General features: G+C 31.6%; 1 protein-coding gene across 4 annotated transcripts in view; it reads right to left on the reverse strand.

Annotated features, from left to right (window-relative positions):
• LOC133175489 (maestro heat-like repeat-containing protein family member 1) overlaps window positions 1-15130 on the reverse strand; it is a 78080-nt gene extending 62950 nt beyond the window's left edge. For 2 of the 4 annotated variants that reach the window (XM_061310594.1, XM_061310593.1), the window contains exons 1-7: window positions 14980-15130; window positions 13115-13260; window positions 3574-3705; window positions 2647-2809; window positions 2289-2387; window positions 1775-1926; window positions 469-489 (exon numbers count right to left, since the gene is read on the reverse strand). In XM_061310594.1, the coding sequence (XP_061166578.1) occupies window positions 469-489; window positions 1775-1926; window positions 2289-2387; window positions 2647-2809; window positions 3574-3705; window positions 13115-13260; window positions 14980-15037 (771 nt within the window). In that variant the 5' untranslated portion in view covers window positions 15038-15130. The remainder of the gene's footprint in view (window positions 1-468; window positions 490-1774; window positions 1927-2288; window positions 2388-2646; window positions 2810-3573; window positions 3706-13114; window positions 13261-14979) is intronic. The other 2 variants (XM_061310596.1, XM_061310595.1) reach the window with 1 other exon arrangement.
• Window positions 15131-18266: the final 3136 nt, after the last annotated feature.

The raw sequence follows: 18266 nt of genomic DNA on the forward strand, positions 1-18266 counted from the left end.
CGTGTGTAATACATTGTATAACAGAAATGAATTCCTTCAAGTTTGTTTTGAAGGCATACATTTTAAAAGTACCAAATGCATCTAAATAAAATTTTCATTTAAAATGGTCCAGATGGCAGTTTAAAAATAACAATGAAATGTGGCAGAAAATGTGAATTATATAGATATTTTGCAACATTAAAGATCACTAGCAATAATATAAGGCATATCATTCTGAAAGTAAAAAATATCTAATGTTCAGTATGTACTGAAGCCATACATTCTGCAAGAATAAATATCTTGAAGCATTTTTTATCCAATGAGGAGTTGTAATTTGCTTCATAAGTGACCTTTAATTCCTAGACAATCACATAGCAATATAAAGCAGAAAAAAAAACTACATATGAGAGTGATCAGATATAATTCTAAACATTCATTCTCCAATGCAGTCAGAAATACAAATGAACACAGTCTTTCTTGAGTCCTTACCTTTGGATGTGCCCCAAAAATCTACAGATAATTCACAATGTCAGCCTTATATTACACTTTGTGACTGCGTCAGTGATTTTCTTTCAATGTTGGGTTTTTGGTCATGAAATTTATATATCAAAACCAGTGTCTATATCTATTAAGTAGGCTCGATACATGTATAAGGTATGCAGTTGTGCTGATATTCATCAGGAAACAATCTTAAATAATTATAAAATCTACTTGGTTAGTACTACTTCATGAAAATCTTTTTTAAATGCACAATAGTATTAACATCAACTTTCTGATTTCTCATTTATAAGAGTATAAATAATTCAAATACAAAACCAAGTCTCTGACAAGACTGTAGCTCTACTGGCTACTTAAAATTATTATAATCTGCACCTGGACTTGAAACTCTTATTTCAGCTTCACACTAACAGAATTAATGCAACACCATTCATCGATTTAAAAAAATAGTAACTAATTTTGTCAAAGTGTGAGCTTCAACAATTTCTTAATTACAAAGTTATGGAGAGAAAAAAAGAATAATTTTACACTACAAATTCCTGCAATCTTGACCTTATCCAATTAATCTTGATAAAGCTCTTGTAACATCTTCTGATAATGACATGCCTTGCGATAATGATCTTTTTAAAACTGCTCCTCATTATCATTATGGACTTTTGAGAATAGCTTCAAACAGGATTAGCCTGGTAACCAATCCCATTCACTGTTTATTTATATTCAGAATAAAATTTGGTAATTTTAAATAAAAATGCAAACATGTAAAAATGAATGCTTTCACTCCCTGTGACCTTGACCAAAAGATGTTAGCCTGTCACATTCAAGATAAACACTCACAAGCTACTTTACTCTTAAGTATGATAATCACATCAAAAGTTATGATGAAGTTTATTTTTGTAGAAAGCATTGAGAAAGTTACATGTAATTATAACCTTAAAGTTCCCCTCACCCTAACTGAACAGTACTACAACCCTAATCAGACCCTTCCCTCTCGCGCACTGCTCCAAGACTCTTATCAGAGTGCTTTCTTCAACCTTGACTGAACAGTACTACAACCCTAATCAGAACCTTCCCTCTCACACACTGCTCTAAGACTCTTATCACAGTGCTTCCTTCATCACTGACTGAACTGTACTACAACCCTAATCAGACCCTTACCGCTACCACACTGCTCTAAGACTCTTATCACAGTGCTTCCTTCATCCCTGACTGAACAGTACTACAACCCTAATCAACCCTTCCCACTCACACACTGCTCTAAGACTCTAATCAGAGTGCCTATCCCTCACCCTACACTAACCTTTGCCTCTTTGGACTGTAGCCATGTAGAGAATAGAACATCAAATGCGGAACCAATCTCCTGGGAGAAGCGGTCCTTGGTGATGGTTTGATCTGGGGCTTTGTCAATGTTGGCGCAGTATTCAATAATGGCCTCACTGAATTTGGACAATGCTGCAATGTATAAACTGGAAATCAGAATGCCACTGGTGGTAGCTGAATATTCACTCTCCTAAATAATGACTGGACCAGGTGTAAATTCATATGTATAAAACTGTCTGCCCATCAAAACTTTTTGAAATTTGAAAACACAGACAGGTATGTGATCAAATATACACAGAGGCTCATAATTTTCTTATATGTGCGCTTTGGATGTTAGTTAATCTTCAACAATCCTTATAAAATGTGCATAACAAAATCATAAAATAAACATGACAGTGCAAAACAAAATCATAAAATAAACAAGACAGTGCAGCATCAGAACTGGGTGAGTTTTACGGTTCCTCTGTCTATAAATAGCAACAACAGCAGCCTACCTGATGAGAAGACCCACTTCATGTTGTCATGCTTGACCATCCCCAGCATTGGGAGGGTGGTACTTAGAACAGCAGTCAGGTGAGGCACCATTCTGTAGACTGTTCAGATATAACTCAATCAATGGTAGAAATAACAAAGAACACATGTACTAAAACAAGAGAGGCAAAATCAAAACATAAAATTTTATACCTTGAAGCAAAACTTTATTTGGAATCAGTTTCATGCCATTAAGAATCTAATTACAAATTATTTGTATCATCTTAGTACCAGCTATACAAGTCTACCATCAGCTTGAATAATCAATTGTTATCACCAAGCAAACTGTCATATACCAAAAGGTTTGTTGGCAATAGTTACCATTTGCTTGAGCTAGGTTGCCAATAGTCCGAACAACAAAATAATGTGGCAATGTGCCGGGCTGAAATCTCTCAAACATTTCAGCCATCACTTCATCACAGTACTGGGCACCGAGCGCCACCAAGAGGCCGCTTGCTGCATTCTGCCACTCAGGTACCACTTCCTGTAACAATGGGAAATTTATCATAACTTTACATTTTTTAATCAAAGCTTCCAGTTTTAAATTGAAAACCAATTTAATTTTTTTTATTTAGTTTGTTTTAATGTTGAGGTAAATCTCCTATTATATACACAATATAATATTGTACGAGGTTACTGAAGCTAACTTCACGGCCTCAGGTGAAATTTGTTAATACATTTGTAATTTATGGAAACAAACTGTAATTACTCCACTACAAGGCAGACAGAGCATTGTTTTCATCCAAGCAAAAAAAATTATAATTTATATATTTGTAATTCATATAAACAGTAATATGTTGAATTCAATGGGACTGACATAAAGTATCCACGTGTCTGAGACTGGAGAAAGTTAAAACTCAAACTGAAATTTAAACCAACAATCCCCATCAACCTATTCCTGCTTTTCCTAATTTTTGTATCTGAGGTACCAAAGTTAATGTGTACCTTTATCTAACCGACTTTTCCAAAGCCGATTTTTAAAAATCAAAATATCTTTCAAAATAGCTTTCTATATGCAGAATAAACTGTTGGTAACCTAAGAATCAAACACCCCTGCTGAGTTTTGCTATTGTAAGTGTTGATTATTAGGAAAGAGAAGATGTGGTGATAATTAGTACTGGTGCTGTAATATTTTTAACATATTAACTTAAGAGTATATAATTGAAAGCTAAAAGCCTTAATTGAGATGTTTATTGTTAGTTTCTTCATTATTTTATGTTTGATTTCTTTGATCATGCTTTTACAAACCTTTGAACATGTCATTTCCTGAGCCCCAAGCTTAATAAGATCAGTGGCTAGTCCAGTGTCTATCTGATCCAGGGTTTCTTTTACGATCCTTTCCATACACTGCAGCAAGATCACTCGATGTTCTTGAGCTAGCTATAAAACCATAAAGAAGGGATGTAGCAATAGACACTAAGACTGTATCATAAATGTAAATTGTGATACACTAAGACTGTATCATACATGTATATTGTGATACACTAAGACTGTATCATATATGTATATTGTGATACACTAAGACTGTATCATATATGTATATTGTGATACACTAAGACTGTATCATATATGTATATTGTGTTACACTTAGACTGTATCATATATGTATATTGTGATACACTAAGACTGTATCATATATGTATATTGTGATACACTAAGACTGTATCATACATGTATATTGTGATACACTAAGACTGTATCATACATGTATATTGTGATACACTAAGACTGTATCATATATGTATATTGTGATACACTAAGACTGTATCATAAATGTATATTGTGATACACTAAGACTGGATCATACATGTATATTGTGTTACACTTAGACTGTATCATACATGTATATTGTGATACACTAAGACTGGATCATACATGTATATCGTGATACACTTAGACTGTATCATATATGTATATTGTGATACATTAAGACTGTATCATACATGAATATTGTGATACATTAAGACTGTATCATTTATGTATATTGTGATACACTTAGACTGTATCATACATTTATATTATGATACACTTAGACTGTATCATACATGTATATTGTGTTACACTTAGACTGTATCATACATGTATGTTGTGATACACTAAGACTGTATCATACATGTATGTTGTGATACACTAAGACTGTATCATATATGTATATTGTGATACACTTAGACTGAATCATAAATGTATATTGTGATACACTAAGACTGTATCATATATGTATATTGTGATACACTAAGACTGTATCATACATGTATATTGTGATACATTAAGACTGTATCATACATGTATATTGTGATACACTAAGACTGTATCATATATGTATATTGTGATACACTTAGACTGTATCATATATGTATATTGTGATACATTAAGACTGTATCATACATGTATATTGTGATACACTAAGACTGTATCATAAATATATACTGTGATACCTTAAGACTGTATCATACATGTATATTGTGATACACTAAGACTGTATCATAAATGTATATTGTGATACATTAAGACTGTATCATACATGTATATTGTGATACACTAAGACTGTATCATATATGTATGTTGTGATACACTAAGACTGTAGCATATATGTATATTGTGATACACTTAGACTGTATCATACATTTATATTATGATACACTTAAATTGTATCATACATGTATATTGTGTTACACTTAGACTGTATCATATATGTATATTGTGATACACTTAGACTGAATCATAAATGTATATTGTGATACACTAAGACTGTATCATATATGTATATTGTGATACACTAAGACTGTATCATACATGTATATTGTGATACATTAAGACTGTATCATATGTGTATATTGTGATACACTAAGACTGTATCTTACATGTATATTGTGATACACTAAGACTGTATCATATATGTATATTGTGATACACTTAGACTGTATCATAAATGTATATTGTGATACATTAAGACTGTATCATACATGTATATTGTGATACACTAAGACTGTATCATATATGTATGTTGTGATACACTAAGACTGTAGCATATATGTATATTGTGATACACTAAGACTGTATCATACGTTTATATTATGATACACTTAGACTGTATCATACATGTATATTGTGTTACACTTAGACTGTATCATACATGTATGTTGTGATACACTAAGACTGTATCATACATGTATGTTGTGATACACTAAGACTGTATCATATATGTATATTGTGATACACTTAGACTGAATCATAAATGTATATTGTGATACACTAAGACTGTATCATATATGTATATTGTGATACACTAAGACTGTATCATACATGTATATTGTGATACATTAAGACTGTATCATACATGTATATTGTGATACACTAAGACTGTATCATATATGTATATTGTGATACACTTAGACTGTATCATATATGTATATTGTGATACATTAAGACTGTATCATACATGTATATTGTGATACACTAAGACTGTATCATAAATATATACTGTGATACATTAAGACTGTATCATACATGTATATTGTGATACACTAAGACTGTATCATAAATGTATATTGTGATACATTAAGACTGTATCATACATGTATATTGTGATACACTAAGACTGTATCATATATGTATATTGTGATACACTAAGACTGTATCATATATGTATGTTGTGATACACTAAGACTGTAGCATATATGTATATTGTGATACACTTAGACTGTATCATACATTTATATTATGATACACTTAAATTGTATCATACATGTATATTGTGTTACACTTAGACTGTATCATATATGTATATTGTGATACACTTAGACTGAATCATATATGTATATTGTGATACACTAAGACTGTATCATACATGTATATTGTGATACATTAAGACTGTATCATATGTGTATATTGTGATACACTAAGACTGTATCTTACATGTATATTGTGATACACTAAGACTGTATCATATATGTATATTGTGATACACTTAGACTGTATCATAAATGTATATTGTGATACATTAAGACTGTATCATACATGTATATTGTGATACACTAAGACTGTATCATATATGTATGTTGTGATACACTAAGACTGTAGCATATATGTATATTGTGATACACTAAGACTGTATCATATGTTTATATTATGATACACTTAGACTGTATCATACATGTATGTTGTGTTACACTTAGACTGTATCATACATGTATGTTGTGATACACTAAGACTGTATCATACATGTATGTTGTGATACACTAAGACTGTATCATATATGTATATTGTGATACACTTAGACTGAATCATAAATGTATATTGTGATACACTAAGACTGTATCATATATGTATATTGTGATACACTAAGACTGTATCATACATGTATATTGTGATACATTAAGACTGTATCATACATGTATATTGTGATACACTAAGACTGTATCATATATGTATATTGTGATACACTTAGACTGTATCATATATGTATATTGTGATACATTAAGACTGTATCATACATGTATATTGTGATACACTAAGACTGTATCATAAATATATACTGTGATACCTTAAGACTGTATCATACATGTATATTGTGATACACTAAGACTGTATCATAAATGTATATTGTGATACATTAAGACTGTATCATACATGTATATTGTGATACACTAAGACTGTATCATATATGTATGTTGTGATACACTAAGACTGTAGCATATATGTATATTGTGATACACTTAGACTGTATCATACATTTATATTATGATACACTTAAATTGTATCATACATGTATATTGTGTTACACTTAGACTGTATCATATATGTATATTGTGATACATTAAGACTGAATCATAAATGTATATTGTGATACACTAAGACTGTATCATACATGTATATTGTGATACACTAAGACTGTATCATACATGTATATTGTGATACATTAAGACTGTATCATATATGTATATTGTGATACACTAAGACTGTATCTTACATGTATATTGTGATACACTAAGACTGTATCATATATGTATATTGTGATACACTTAGACTGTATCATAAATGTATATTGTGATACATTAAGACTGTATCATATATGTATATTGTGATACACTAAGACTGTATCATATATGTATGTTGTGATACACTAAGACTGTAGCATATATGTATATTGTGATACACTTAGACTGTATCATACATTTATATTATGATACACTTAGACTGTATCATACATGTATATTGTGTTACACTTAGACTGTATCATAAATGTATATTGTGATACACTAACTAAGACTGTATCATACATGTATGTTGTGATACACTTAGACTGTATCATACATGTATATTGTGATACACTTAGACTGAATCATAAATGTATATTGTGATACACTAAGACTGTATCATACATGTATATTGTGATACACTAAGACTGTATCATACATGTATATTGTGATACATTTAGACTGTATCATGACAATATCATGATATATCAACTTCTATAATTCTCTATGTAAACTGTGTCTCCCTCTTCTAAAATGGAAAACTATCAAGTCCATCTGCCTGCATTCTTTCAAAATTCTATTCTTCCAACAGTTTGGATAAGATGTCAATTAAACTTCATTCCATACATGTTTACTCTACCACTTTTTTCATCTCCCACCTACCACTTTTATTTAAAAATTCATCACTTTTCTAGAAAAACCATTCATGGTTCACTTCAGTACCCATTCTGGAAGCCATTTGGTTATAAAATCTCACTGGTTTTTAAGATATTGTGATCTGAACTGAGAGCATAAACATTTCTTTAGGTACTGATGTTTAGATGGATTTCTAGTACACGTTTGTTTGTTTGTTGGTAAAATTGAATTGCACACCTGAAATTATGATTGCGAAATATTCGTATGTACCATTTTAAATATTTTTTAATAAAAGATTTAATATCATAAAAAAAAAATTCAGAAGAATGATTCTTGACTCTGTTATAACTCCTCTGTTAATGAAATTAATTGTTTCCCAAGAATACAGTTGTTTTGTCGAGGCACATGCCACTATGTAAACACAGTGTCAGGTAAGCAATGCAGGTATTGGAGACAATAGTTGAAAACTTGATCATGATAATTGACAATAACAGATCAAGTGCAGTTTTATAAATCATAAACAACAGATATGTCTTGGACATTGTAATTATAATATTTTGGTGTCTTTCTCAGAATGTTAGCATTGACTTGATATTGTCAACTCATTCTGACAGAAAGGTGTACCAACTAATAGGTCCGTGGCAAATCCCTCCAAACTAAGCTAACAAAAATACAACTGACTTATAGGTGGACTGACTTTAGACAAGTATATACTGTATGTTGCCATACTTTTGTGTGATTTTTTTTTAATTTATGTAGCCATAACTTGCTGTGTTTTTTTTTTAATTTACGTAGTCATACCTTGGTGTGTTATCTTTTAAATTTATGTAATCATACCTTGGTGTGTGTTTTTTTTAAATTTATGTAATCATACCTTGGTATGTGTTTTTTTTTTTAGATTTATGTAGTCATACCTTGGTGTGTTTTTTTTTTTTAATTTATGTAGTCATACCTTGGTGTTGTTTTTTTTTTTAATTTATGTAGTCATACCTTGGTGTGTTTTTTTTTCTTTAATTTATGTAGTCATACCTTGGTGTGTGTTTTTTTTTTTTTTAATTTATGTAGTCATACCTTGGTGTGTTTTTTTTTCTTTAATCTATGTAGTCATACCTTGGTGGTTTTTTTTTTAAATTTATGTAATCATACCTTGGTATGTGGTTTTTTTTTTAAATTTATGTAATCATACCTTGGTGTGTTTTTTTTTTTTTAATTTATGTAGCCATACCTTGGTGTGTGTGGGTTTTTTTTTAATTTATGAAGTCATACCTTGGTGTGTGTTTTTTTTTATTATGGAGTCATACCTTGGTGTGTTTTTGTTTATGTAGTCATACCTTGGTGTGTGTTTTTTTAATTTATGTAGTCATACCTTGGTGTGTGGTTTTTTTTTATTTCTGTAAGCATACCTTGGTGTGTTTTTCTTTAATTTATGTAGTCATACCTTGGTGTGTGTGTTTTTTTTCTTTAATTTATGCAGTCATACCTTGGTGTGTTTTTTCTTTAATTTATGTAGTCATACCTTGGTGTGTTTTTTTCTTTAATTTATGTAGTCATACCTTGGTGTGTTTTTTTTTAATTTATGTAGTCATACCTTGCTGTGTTTTTTTTTTTCTTTAATTTATGTAGTCATACCTTGGTGTGTTTTTTTTCTTTAATTTATGTAGTCATACCTTGGTGTGTGTGTGGGTTTTTTTTTAATTTAAGCAGTCATACCTTGGTGTGTTTTTTTCTTTAATTTATGTAGTCATACCTTGGTGTGTATGGTTTTTTTTTAAATAAGGCAGTCATACCTTGGTGTGTTTTTATTGATGTAGTCATACCTTGGTGTGTGTGTTTTTTTTTAATTTATGCAGTCATACCTTGGTGTGTTTTTTTCTTTTATTTATGTAGTCATACCTTGGTGTGTTTTTTTTCTTTAATTTATGTAGTCGTACCTTCGTGTGTGTTTTTTTTTAATTTATGTAGTCATACCTTTGTGTGTTTTTTTTTTTAAATTTATGCAGTCCTACCTTGGTGTGTTTTTTTCTTTAATTTATTTAGTCATACCTTGGTGTGTATGGGTTTTTTTTAAATTATGCAGTCATACCTTGGTGTGTTTTTATTGATGTAGTCATATCTTGGTGTGTGTGGGTTTTTTTAATTTATGCAGTCATACCTTGGTGTGTTTTTCTTTAATTTATGTAGTCATACCTTGGTGTGTGTGTTTTTTTTCTTTAATTTATGCAGTCATACCTTGGTGTGTTTTTTCTTTAATTTATGTAGTCATACCTTGGTGTGTTTTTTTCTTTAATTTATGTAGTCATACCTTGGTGTGTTTTTTTTTAATTTATGTAGTCATATCTTGCTGTGTTTTTTTTCTTTAATTTATGTAGTCATACCTTGGTGTGTGTGGTTTTTTTTTTTTAATTTAAGCAGTCATACCTTGGTGTGTTTTTTTCTTTAATTTATGTAGTCATACCTTGGTGTGTATGGGTTTTTTTTAAATTATGCAGTCATACCTTGGTGTGTTTTTATTGATGTAGTCATACCTTGGTGTGTGTGTTTTTTTTTTAATTTATGCAGTCATACCTTGGTGTGTGTTTTTCTTTTATTTATGTAGTCATACCTTGGTGTGTTTTTTTTTCTTTAATTTATGTAGTCATACCTTCGTGTGTTTTTTTTTTTAATTTATGTAGTCATACCTTTGTGTGTTTTTTTTTTTTTTTTATTTATGCAGTCCTACCTTGGTGTGTTTTTTTCTTTAATTTATGTAGTCATACCTTGGTGTGTATGGTTTTTTTAAAATTATGCCGTCATACCTTGGTGTGTTTTTATTGATGTAGTCATACCTTGGTGTGTGTGTTTTTTTTTAACTTATGCAGTCATACCTTGGTGTGTTTTTTTCTTTTATTTATGTAGTCATACCTTGGTGTGTTTTTTTCTTTAATTTATGTAGTCATACCTTGGTGTGTTTTTTTTTCTTTAAGGAGATGAAGGACACATGGTCACATGACTGTTTAACTACGTCATAGTCTCTGTTTATATAAGTGCAAAACATGTAAACCATAAGTTCTTGTATAAATTTTTGACAATTTGTTTTTACTTTAATTACCAACCTATATAGAAAAATAAAAAAAAAATAACAAATTATGAAATAGATTGATCCACTCCTCCATTTCTCTACACTGCGCGTCCAACACATCGGTGACGTCATACACGATCTGTTAGTACAGCAAGATCATACTCGGTGAATATAGGGGCGGTATTATTATGTAAAAATAGGTCATAATCAGTATATGTTGAAATATTTTGATAAACGGGGAACACAAAAATTATGTTTGCATGGCTGATGGCAGAAATCTTATGTAGGTATATCTTATTTCGCTTATTTAGCTTACGTGTGACGTCATAGTTGGTTTTTCCCGTACTCGAAAAATGCAAACATGACACCTTTTTGTCCTGCTTATGCCCTCTTTTATGAAGTCCTGTGCAATATTTAGATCGGCTTCACCATTCGAAATTTTTACAGTTAATCAATAATTAGAAGGACTTGCATTTCAATGTAAATTTAATAATACTGAATGATAGAATTTTTTGCAAATTTATTTTTTTGTTGTTTAAGTTGTCTTAAAAAGTACGTAATTTTCCCTATCCAGATGCAGTGAGACAGAAGAAATTTGCTTTTTCGAATTTTAAACCCTATCCATACACTGAGATATTTTAAAAGATACATGTCCCCTTAAATATTTTTTATAAATGCTTAAAAAATCCAATTGTGGACGGCGTAATGGACCCGAAAACATGGAGAATTAAAACTCCACTTAGATACTGTAAGGCATAGTATTTGTCAATCAATATCTCTAAAATAAGGTAAGAAACCTAATAATTTAACTGCTTTAAGATATGTGGGACATACTTAATTAGAAAAATAAAAAATATGAAAAAAATTGAATGACAGGATTTTTTTTAGCCCAAGGTCCTTCACCTCCTTAATTTATGTAGTCATACCTTTGTGTGTGTGGGTTTTTTTTAATTTATGCAGTCATACCTTGGTGTGTTTTTTTCTTTAATTTATGTAGTCATACCTTGGTGTGTTTTTTTTTTCTTTAATTTATGTAGTCATACCTTGGTGTGTTTTTTTTCTTTAATTTATGTAGTCATACCTTGGTGTGTGTGTTTTTTTTTTTTTTAATTTATGCAGTCATACCTTGGTGTGTTTTTTTCTTTAATTTATGTAGTCATACCTTGGTGTGTGTGTGTTTTTTTTAATTTATGCAGTCATACCTTGGTGTGTTTTTTTCTTTAATTTATGTAGTCATACCTTTGTGTGTTTTTTTTTTTTAAATTTATGCAGTCCTACCTTGGTGTGTTTTTTTTTTTAATTTATGCAGTCATACCTTGGTGTGTTTTTTTCTTTAATTTATGTAGTCATACCTTTGTGTGTTTTTTTTTTTTTTAATTTATGCAGTCCTACCTTGGTGTGTTTTTTTCTTTAATTTATTTAGTCATACCTTGGTGTGTGTGGGTTTTTTTTTTAAATTATGCAGTCATACCTTGGTGTGTTTTTATTGATGTAGTCATACCTTGGTGTGTGTTTTTTTTTTAATTTATGTAGTCATACCTTGGTGTGTGTGTGTTTTTTTTTTAATTTATGTAGTCATACCTTGGTGTGTTTTTTTTCTTTAATTTATGTAGTCATACCTTGGTGTGTTTTTATTGATGTAGTCATACCTTTGTGTGTGTTTTTTTTTTAATTTATGCAGTCCTACCTTGGTGTGTTTTTTTCTTTAATTTATGTAGTCATACCTTGGTGTGTGTGGGTTTTTTTTAAATTATGCAGTCATACCTTGGTGTGTTTTTATTGATGTAGTCATACCTTGGTGTGTGTGTTTTTTTTTAATTTATGTAGTCATACCTTGGTGTGTGTTTTTTTTTTAATTTATGTAGTCATACCTTGGTGTGTTTTTATTTATGTAGTCATACCTTGGTGTGTTTTTATTTATGTAGTCATACCTTGGTGTGTGTTTTTTTAATTTACTAGTCATACCTTGGTGTGTGTTTTTTTAATTTACTAGTCATACCTTGGTGTGTTTTTTTTTTCTTTAATTTATGTAGTCATACCTTGGTGTGTGTGGGTTTTTTTTTAATTTATGCAGTCATACCTTGGTGTGTGTGTTTTTTTTTAATTTATGTAGCCATACCTTGGTGTGTTTCTTCAGGTAAGAGTAACAACAGCTGAGAACCAGGGCCGGTTTGTGTTTTCCGAGGTCAAACAGCGCCTGGGAAATCTGTTCTTGTCCCTCTTCGGTCCTGTCATTGGCAGCATCAATCAGGGCCATCGTCATGTCTGTTTGTAGAAAATTAACACAAAAACAATGTGATAAATGCAAGTATCACACTTTAATAAACCTAGGATAAGTTTGTCTCTTCATTGATCAGAGCTGGAACTGTAGCATTAACATAATAATTCTATTGGCATCATAGGATATAAAAACTCGCTTCTGCTACAAAAATACTGAAATTTTTTCTTTCTGAATCAGCACATTTATCACAGCTGTCAACTGAAGTGGTCAGAATATTTGACTAATTATAACCCCATCCCTCCTCCTTCTTATGAAATGGAAAATTTATTGGACAGAAAAAATTATGACTATTCTTCTCTATACCTAATTACTTTAATTCTTTGGATACCTGGGGTACAGGTGACACTAAATTCTTATAAGCTTTTTATACTCCCCACCAGCTTGAAAAATAGGGGGTGCACAGTAATGGGCCCCCGGGGTGTCCATTCTTCCTTTAGTAAATCTGTTACTTATCTGCTACCCCTCTTTCACCACTGAATACAATATGATGAAACTTTCTTGTAATCTTTATTGTGCCATTTTGCACCTCTAAATTTACATTTTGATTGCACACATATTTTGGGTTTCCAAAAACAAAACATGGACACTGCCATTTTTTTTTCTATAATATTGGGGGTTTCCATCTCTTATCTGCAACTCCTCCTATACCACTGATCTGACAGGGGTTTGCCATAACAAAACATGGACTTTGCCATTATCATAATTATACTCAATAAAGCTGATACTCATTTTGTAAACACAACTCTCCCTAAAGCCCTGAATGAAATTCAATTGAACTTTCACAGAATCTCATTTACATACTTCCAAGAAATGAACTTTGCCATTATACTCTTATAGGAGTGGGGGTTATCATTTAGTAAGCTAAGTGCTCACTTCTATTTCTGTCTGAATTAATGATATGATTATCACTTACTTCCCTACTGCAACATTTTATCTTTTAAATTTCCCAGTCTTTATTTTTTTCCTTCTCTGTTTTAATTTAAATTTGCTAGATCATGCCTTAAGAATGCTTACTCGGAATGGATTTTTGTGCATATCTCTTAATTGTATCAGTCTAAGTTTGTTTAATAGTTGGGAAGTTTTACTTCTGTCAAAAAGAGACTAGCTTATATTATAATTTTGACAATATAGGCTGTCAAAATTCCAAAAGTTTTTTGTCTGGTATGTTCAGTAATCTTCAATTCAGTTTCGGGGTTTTTGGTTCAGTTCTTCATATCCATAATAAATTTAAACTTATAAACTTAAAACATTTTTAAAAATGAACATAATGACTAGTGGGTGAGTACGTGTTTCTCTGTAACTCTGAATATAAAGATTAAAATGAACATAATGAAAAGTAGATATTTTGCCAGTACAGGCACCATGCAAAGAAACATTTCCATTCCATGGAATTGATTCACATACCTCACTAAGTTAAGCAAAAAACGTGATTGTGCGAAAGTTTGATAAAGCTATTCTAATTTCCATCCGACATGTCAGACAGGACGAGAGTGCGAATTTGGACAAAGCTACTCCATCAGACTGGATTATTTGATTATTGTAGACTGGATTATTTGACAAAATTTTTTCATCAGACAGGGTCATTTTAATATGTCAAAAACAATAGATAACATTTTTTTAACCGCAAGCCATACGAACACTGACGAATAGATCCGCCACTATGCATAGCCTTGGGCGCCCCCTTCTCCTCTGTCTTCGCTTACCGTCAACCTGACCCCCCGTGCTCCGAACTCCGTCTTCTTCCGGGCCTGGCATTATCATTGACGGTTTCAGCAGTGTCACAAGATCTAAAACATTTTATCCTTGTAAATAGTTCAGCACCTCCTCGTCATGTGATTTGCATCGAATCGTCTGAAATAATTTCCGGTTGGGAAGATTTAGGTAGTGCATACCAAGTTTGTTCGATAAATAATTTTTTTTTTAAAATGCAACAATGATCCTTGAAAAATAGAAGTACTGAAAGTACTAACTCGAGTTGATGCACACGGAACATACGCTAAAACCTTCATCATTAAAATTTTGAAAAAATGATAGCATAGAATTCTTTATTATTTCCCATTCATGAAGTAAGATTATATTTTTCCCCCCTAACCTACTAGTCCATGGGGACTCCAAAAGGGGGGGGGGGGTATATATGATTCCTTTTTTCAGTGCAAGCAATACTTACTATATGTAAGTAGTATATACTTAGTATATAGGTCCCTGGTGCAAGTCATAACTTGACTGTCACTAGTGTGTGTGCCATACTTATTTTTATAAAGTCTTGCCTCCTAGCTCTGATGTAAAAATTAATGTTATAATATGTGTTCTAAGCCATCTTTAACATGTTTAATTACATTGATGAAATTGTAAGTTTGGTTTCTCGTTGACATTGCCTTTAAACAGTGGTAAATTGTCCAAATCAACTTTATCTAAAGTCAATTTAATTGGCCATTCTGGCAAAAAAAAAATAAATAAATAAATGAATAAAATAAAATAAAATAAAAATAAACGTAGACCTATACTTATAAACGGGTCAGTGGGAATTTCCTCCAAAATAATCTTTAAAAAATACAACCAATTTATATATGCCATAACGTACGATACAGAGTGACTCTAGACATTTAGTATTGCCACTTGAAAAAAGGGAGGGGGGTTTGCATGACCGATGACAACAGGCTCCAGGGGCGGGGCCATACAGTGTCACGTATTTTCACAATTAATCTTTTTTATATTTAAAAATGAGATTTAAAAAGTGAACTCGTGTAGGCATTATGGTCCCTGCAGAGCTAGATAACCAAGTAATTCAAGAAATTCAATTAGCAGAAATACATGTACGAATGTATTAATACATTATACCTCCCCTTGCCCTTTGCAATTTAGTTGCTGGGAATGCAAAAATTCAGAAAGTAGTGGATTTCATTTTATCATTTTCTTTTGACTTGATTTGTGGCATGATACCAATATTTAATGCCTTAAGTATCATTTGAGATACAAACTTGATCCCTGACACCTTTGAGTCATGATCAACAAAGCAGGGCTCACACTGTTTTAAGGCATTCCGACCGACTCAGAGCCCGATCTAGTTTATTTTGCACCAAGAAAGCCCGACTGGTCGTGTTAAAATCATGGGACCGGGGCCGTGCCCCCCCCACCCCCCAATAATTTTGCCGATATATAGACTACTATAGAAAACATAGTTACTATATGCTTGTGCCTCCTCAATAAAAAAACGTCTGGTGACCTTTTTTTTTTTTTTTTTTTTTTTTTTTTTTTTTTTTTTTTTGCTAGTCAAGGAATTTTTTGGTACTTGATTGTGCCCCCAACTGAAAATGTATGGCTGCCCCCCCCCCCCCCCAAATTGAAATTGCTTCCTAAGGGCCTGAAAATTACAAAGGATTTCTTAGCATTTGATTTAATCATGTATGCTATCTTGTTTTATATCGATGTGTTCGATTAGGTTTTACTTTCTATTTAGTCATGAAAAAAATTTATTTTGGAAAACTCTGCTTTACCGATTGTGAGACATTTATTTACACTATTATAGCATACATTAGTAGGTATTTTGTCAATCTTGCCGCCCATTGATTTTCTCGTAAGGGCTAAACTCTAATTAAACTCAACCCAGAGTTAGCTTTCCTGCCAGGTCATAAGATAACCATCTGTTTATTGATGATGTCGATTGACTCATTCAATGATCCACGGATATTGGGTCAGGTCTAGTGAAGTTGAGGTCAGGTCTAGTAACATTTTCAGGTACTAGTCCGACTGGTCTATTTTAATTTAAAATTAATTAATGCATTTTGAGCCCTGCAAAAGTAACATAAATTGAGCCAAGTCTTCATTTTTCTAGAATTTAAAGCATTTAGATATCTTTACAACTCGGTACTGGTTATGTTGCTTCATAATACAGGCATTAGGGGAAAAAATCATTCCAACGGAAAAAAAAACTAATTTCCGGAATTGAAAAAAGACTTTGTCAAACTTCAAAATAAATCAGTTCCCCTATTTTATAGGGGAAATGATTTATTTATATCCCTATTCCCATTTTATTGGAAGTATGTAGCACTTTGGTAGGGCTATGTGTATATGCCCCCAACCCCGTCCCGCCTAACAATGACTATTATTGTACTGTACATGCTTTTACCTTTTTAGAGAGGCACAAAGATAAAATTCCCCCTTGTCTTCACAGTTAGATAGTATTCATATTCTTCATTTATTTTAATTTTCCTCTGATTCATCGTTTATCTCCCCTTCTGGTAAAATAAAATGTTTAGAATATAATTAAGGACATACGCAACGTAGTTTGTACTTTATTGTCTTTTTCCCTGGAGTTGAAGAGTTCCAATACTTGAAGGAACTGTGTACTACATTTTAATGTCTATATATATGCTGTTGTACACTTCTTCTAAAACAAGTTTGGATAAACAAAACATCTAGAATACATGTTTAGTAATTTTTGTATATTTTTCTTTGAATTAAACAGGATTTTTTCATCAATTGATATCTTTTCAAAACCCGTGGTAATGCATGCTGATTTTTTGTCTACGAACATCTGATGGCACTATAATCTTAAATTAAGAATATCTTGGAAAATTATCAGTAGGTAAGGTACGTTGCGTATGTCCTTGAAGTCTAGGTGAGAATTTCAGTGAAACAGTGTCAGAGATTATCGTACTGGCTACTGTTAAACCACCTTAATGTCGTCACTTCACCATCCCAGTTGAAATTTCACATTATTTGGATGCAAGTCCTGAAGGCAAAGGAAAATTTTTGAACCACCAATGATGCATGTGAAGGAAGGTTGTCGCCCTTAATTTCCATGCTGTAAAGTATTGCTACTATCGTCCAATAAATATTAAAACATGTCGCCTCAAAGAGTAATAAACCACTCTGATTGATATACTAGTATATATTTCAAGTTTAAAAACTAACATGAAACACATCTCACCACTTTACATGTTTCACTTGGTCAAAAATACCTGTTCAAAATCCCGCGCTCTTACTACTT

Source organism: Saccostrea echinata, unplaced genomic scaffold (assembly GCF_033153115.1).
Source record: "Saccostrea echinata isolate AGI-Se365-2 ecotype Australia unplaced genomic scaffold, CSIRO_AGI_Sech_v1 ptg000062l, whole genome shotgun sequence".
Classification (NCBI taxonomy): domain Eukaryota; kingdom Metazoa; phylum Mollusca; class Bivalvia; order Ostreida; family Ostreidae; genus Saccostrea; species Saccostrea echinata.